Source organism: Pelophylax lessonae, assembly GCF_965119305.1.
Source record: "Pelophylax lessonae genome assembly, chromosome: 2".
In the NCBI taxonomy this organism is placed as follows: Eukaryota; Metazoa; Chordata; class Amphibia; order Anura; family Ranidae; genus Pelophylax; species Pelophylax lessonae.
In genome coordinates, this window is record NC_138769.1 from 750,697,066 (window position 1) to 750,699,575 (window position 2,510).

General features: G+C 40.1%; 1 protein-coding gene across 1 annotated transcript; it reads left to right on the top strand.

Annotated features, from left to right (window-relative positions):
- Positions 1-769: 769 nt before the first annotated feature.
- Positions 770-1,945, top strand: LOC309547889 (olfactory receptor 51E1-like; the record flags this gene model as incomplete). Its single annotated transcript, XM_082247891.1, has 2 exons — positions 770-847; positions 896-1,945. The coding sequence occupies 2 exons, from the start codon at positions 770-772 to the stop codon at positions 1,943-1,945; spliced, it is 1,128 nt and encodes a 375-aa protein (XP_082104017.1).
- Positions 1,946-2,510: the final 565 nt, after the last annotated feature.

Sequence of the window (2,510 nt, forward strand, 5' to 3'; positions counted from 1 at the left end):
ACTGATTCATTGCAAAAGAAAATAAATTCACATTAGTATGCCCCCCAGTGGACTTTCCTGCATTTTTACTGTACTTTTTATGTACAGTATATATATATATATATATATATATATATATACATATATACACATATATATATATATATATATATATATACACATATATATATATATATATATATATATATATATATATATATATATATATATATATATATATATTTATACCCCTATACAGAAGTTCAGATGTCATGCCTGCCTCCAAATGCCCAAAAAAACGCCTGAAAAACGCCTGAAACAAAAACGCCCAGGTGTGAATGGAGGGTAACACCGTCCCTGCGCTACTGAAATTCTAAGAAATATAATCTGTTTTTTTTTCTGGTTCTGGACATGCTACAGAGCTGAAACTTCACAGGTACACTTTTTAGATCCCCCAGACACTAAATGCAAAGAAATCTCATTTTTTTTTTTTTTTAATTTTTTCAATAATTGGTTTTCTATATAAAACGACGATTTTTAAGAACTTTATTTTGCCTGTTTCATAGCCCCTGTGGCATGTCCCAGAACCCTAGGCACTTTTTAGGGGCATTTATTGGGTTTTAGGGCTTCAAAATGGTGTTTTTTGATTACCAAAGTTCGGGTCCCATTGATTTCAATGGGGTTCTGGAATCCGAACCGAACTTTCGGGAAGTTCGGGTGTTCTGGCCGAACCAAACTTTTCAAAAGTTCGATCATCCCTAGTCAACACAAAAAGTTTGCCAGTGAGTAGATGATTCATCACGCTTTGCTTAAATGTTTTGTTATTTCTGTTTCAGGAGAAGATGAGGCTTTTGTGATTGAATACTATGTAACATAAGTCATCATGAAACCATCTATGATTGGACGTCTCGGTACACAAGTCATCATAAAGCCATCTATGATTGGACATTTCAGCACACGGGTCATCATTGAGCCACCTGTGATTGGGCGTGGTGGCACAGAGGTCATCATGGAGCCACTCAACTTAACATGCAGCAGTATCAGTGATTTCTCTCTCAGTGGTATACCAAATCTAGATGACTTTCATTTCTGGTTTGGTTTTCCTCTTGCCTTACTATATACGGTCGCTATCCTTGGGAACATCACCATTCTCTATATCATTAAGGTGGACCAAAAGCTTCATGAACCCATGTTCACCTTCCTTTTCATGCTGTCAGTATTGGACATCTTGATAGCCTCCACAGTCATGCCAAAAATGCTTTGGATCTTCTGGTCTGATAACCGGAAGATCATCTTTGACATGTGTTTGACCCAGATGTTCTCCATCCATTTCCTGTCTGCCCTGGAGTCTGGGATACTGGTGGCCATGGCTATAGACCGGTATGTGGCAATATGCCACCCTCTTAGATATTCTTCCATTTTAACCAACAAGACCATTAAAAATATCACCTTGGTCATTATAACCAGGGGAGCGGCTGGCATGATACCTCTCCCGCTGCTTCTTAAAAGGTTTCCATTGTTTAAGAACAATTTTTTAACTCATTCCTACTGTCTCCACCAAGAGGTCATGAAATTGGCCTGTGCTGACATAAGGATCAATATCGTCTATGGCCTGTTTATTGCCCTCTCAACCGTGGGCATCGACTTTCTGTTCATCATCATCTCGTACCTTCTACTTTTAAAAATGGTGGTTAGTGTGGTGGCCAAGGCCAGTCTGAAGGCCACCAGTACGTGTGTCTCCCATATATGCGCTGTCATCGTCTTCCACATGGGCTTCATTGGCATTGCCGTAGTGCACCGGTTTCCGAGTACCACAGCCCCCAATCTTCATGTCCTGTTTGGGAATATATATCTCCTGTTTTCTCCTGTGATTAACCCCGTCATTTATGGAATTAAAACAAAGCAAATCCGCATCAGGCTTGGCAGACTGTTCAGTAAAGTATTAAAGTCAAAGGGGGACTTATAATACTGGGACAATTCTACTAGAACCTCACTGAAACAGAATAATCAAGAAGGAATGAGCGAAATCTACAAATTCACACCTCTCCGGTCCAAACTAGACTTCTGCTGCCCCTTGGAATGGGAAGTGGCTGCTGTCAGTTCATAGAGAACAAAGCACTTACTGAAGAAGCTCTATGAGTGACTGGCCTCCAAGATGGTTGCACCACATCCATGAACGTTCATATCACCATTGATAGAAAGGGACTGCCGGTAACTAAACAAATTTATAAACCAAATATAAAGATAAAAAAACTCACTTTATTATCACATATTTCTCACTAATGTATTGCTGCCCCCATAAGGACCGCTGGATACTGTCCCTACGGGCTCCACTGGTTACCAACACATGGGTATGGTTAAATAAAGCTCCTGAACCCTTCCTTACTCCTGTTGGCTCTTGGCAGAAATGAACAGTCTAGGGGTGTTGGTTTTTTTGTTCTTTATTGGTAATTGGGATAGGGCAGTGATGGCAAACCTTGGCACCTCACATGTCTTGGCACTACATTTCCCATAATGCTCATGCACTCTGC